This window comes from Cantharellus anzutake (genome assembly GCF_015039405.1).
Source record: "Cantharellus anzutake strain C23 chromosome Unknown EI90scaffold_47, whole genome shotgun sequence".
Classification (NCBI taxonomy): Eukaryota; Fungi; Basidiomycota; class Agaricomycetes; order Cantharellales; family Hydnaceae; genus Cantharellus; species Cantharellus anzutake.
In genome coordinates this window covers 324,238-325,753 of record NW_024066997.1, presented here as the reverse complement: position 1 = coordinate 325,753, position 1,516 = coordinate 324,238, and the positions used below count along the sequence as shown (strand labels likewise).

The window sequence follows — 1,516 nt, the reverse complement described above, 5'->3', positions numbered from 1 at the left end:
TTAGTCAAAGTCCGAGTGATAATGGAAAACACTGAAAGGTGCCAAATGATACCGAAGGATACCGAAAGGTCCTGAATGATATCCTTAACGGGGAACCGAGGTGTCGGGTTGAGAAGGGCGGAGTAAAAGGCCGGAGGATGAATGGGAACGAGAAGTGGGTAAGAGGAAGTTAGCTGACTGAATGGGAAGAAGACAACAGTCGTACTATAAATGGGAGGTGACTAATTTGTGATGACATGAGTGGGATCACCAGAGGATGTTGGTAGCTCTGAAGGCAGAGTTATGTATCCAAAGGATGTTGGGTGACTCCAATAAATGAAATGGGTGGGGGAATGGTTTAGAGGTATGTCACGGGATGTCTGAGATCCGTCGGGAGGTTCGAGCAAATCTGGAGTCTCCAAATGTTCCGACTCAGGACCGAGCTTCCGGGATGGGAGTAGCCAAGGTAAAGTGTGCTGCAACCAGGCCGGAGCTGAGACAGTTGGGAAGGAAGGTGACTTGGGAAGTGGGGAGTTATGGTGTAGGGGATGATGAGGCAGTTAGGAAGGTGTGATGAGGTGGGAGAGTATGGGGTCGGGAGTCCGGGATATGACAAATGGCCATTTTACACACACATATATCCATATTATCTTTGCACTACTGATGCCAAAGTAACTAAGCAGATTTCATGGAGATGTGAAGACCATCCATTATTTAAAAACAAAAAGCTCTATGAGCTCATAGAGCTTTTCAAGTAATGATGCTGGCCATTTAAGATGCATTTCCAAAAATGAATATACATATTATCTTTGCACTTCTGCATCCACAAAATCATTTATATATTTAATTTTCTCCACCCAATGTGTAGAGGGTGCACAGCAAAAAGACTCAATTTGCTCACAGAGCTCTGTGAGCTCAGAGAGCTCCCTACCAAGTTTGCTGATGCACCAGAGCTCCGCCCCACCTCCGGCCTGTCTCCAACTCACCACCAGATGACCCAGAACATCAAGCTCCATCAGACACACCTGCCTGGGTAGTGTTTTGGATCTTCCCCGGGTGGGTTCGTGACACAAGCCATATGACTGGGCCCCTAGTCCAGGGCCACCACTTCCCATTAGGTGGACCATTCCATCTGAGGAATTGGGGACGCCACCCAACCACATGTATGTTGAGCTTCCTCAACAACCTGTTATCCTCAAACAGGCCCAGCCCCAGCAAGACATTCCCATGGTCAGCGCTGAACCCATACCCCAAGACAAAGGAAAGCAGAGGGTGTATCCATGGCAGCCACCCATTAATACTGCTGGCCCTTCAGGAACAAGTGCCCCATGAACTAAGGTGACCTTTGAAGAAGGCCCTGCCCCTAATGCAAAGGTGCCACCTGCCAGAAGAACCATGCCTGCTTACAAGTTCACATCCAAACTGCAGGATAAGTTAAACACTGAGTCTGCATTTGAGCCAGAATGTGACACTGTAGGAGGGACGAGCCGGTAGTACCCAAACAGCACCATATAACGGTCTACAGACGTTACCTGGG

The 1,516-nt window shown here is 48.5% G+C and overlaps 1 protein-coding gene across 1 annotated transcript; it reads left to right on the top strand.

Annotated features, from left to right (window-relative positions):
* Window positions 1–355: 355 nt before the first annotated feature.
* EI90DRAFT_3128082 (uncharacterized protein) lies at window positions 356–1,311 on the top strand (the record flags this gene model as incomplete). Its single annotated transcript, XM_039064059.1, has 4 exons — window positions 356–445; window positions 848–888; window positions 931–1,035; window positions 1,098–1,311. 4 exons carry the CDS (start codon window positions 356–358, stop codon window positions 1,309–1,311), a joined length of 450 nt encoding a protein of 149 aa, XP_038912768.1.
* Window positions 1,312–1,516: the final 205 nt, after the last annotated feature.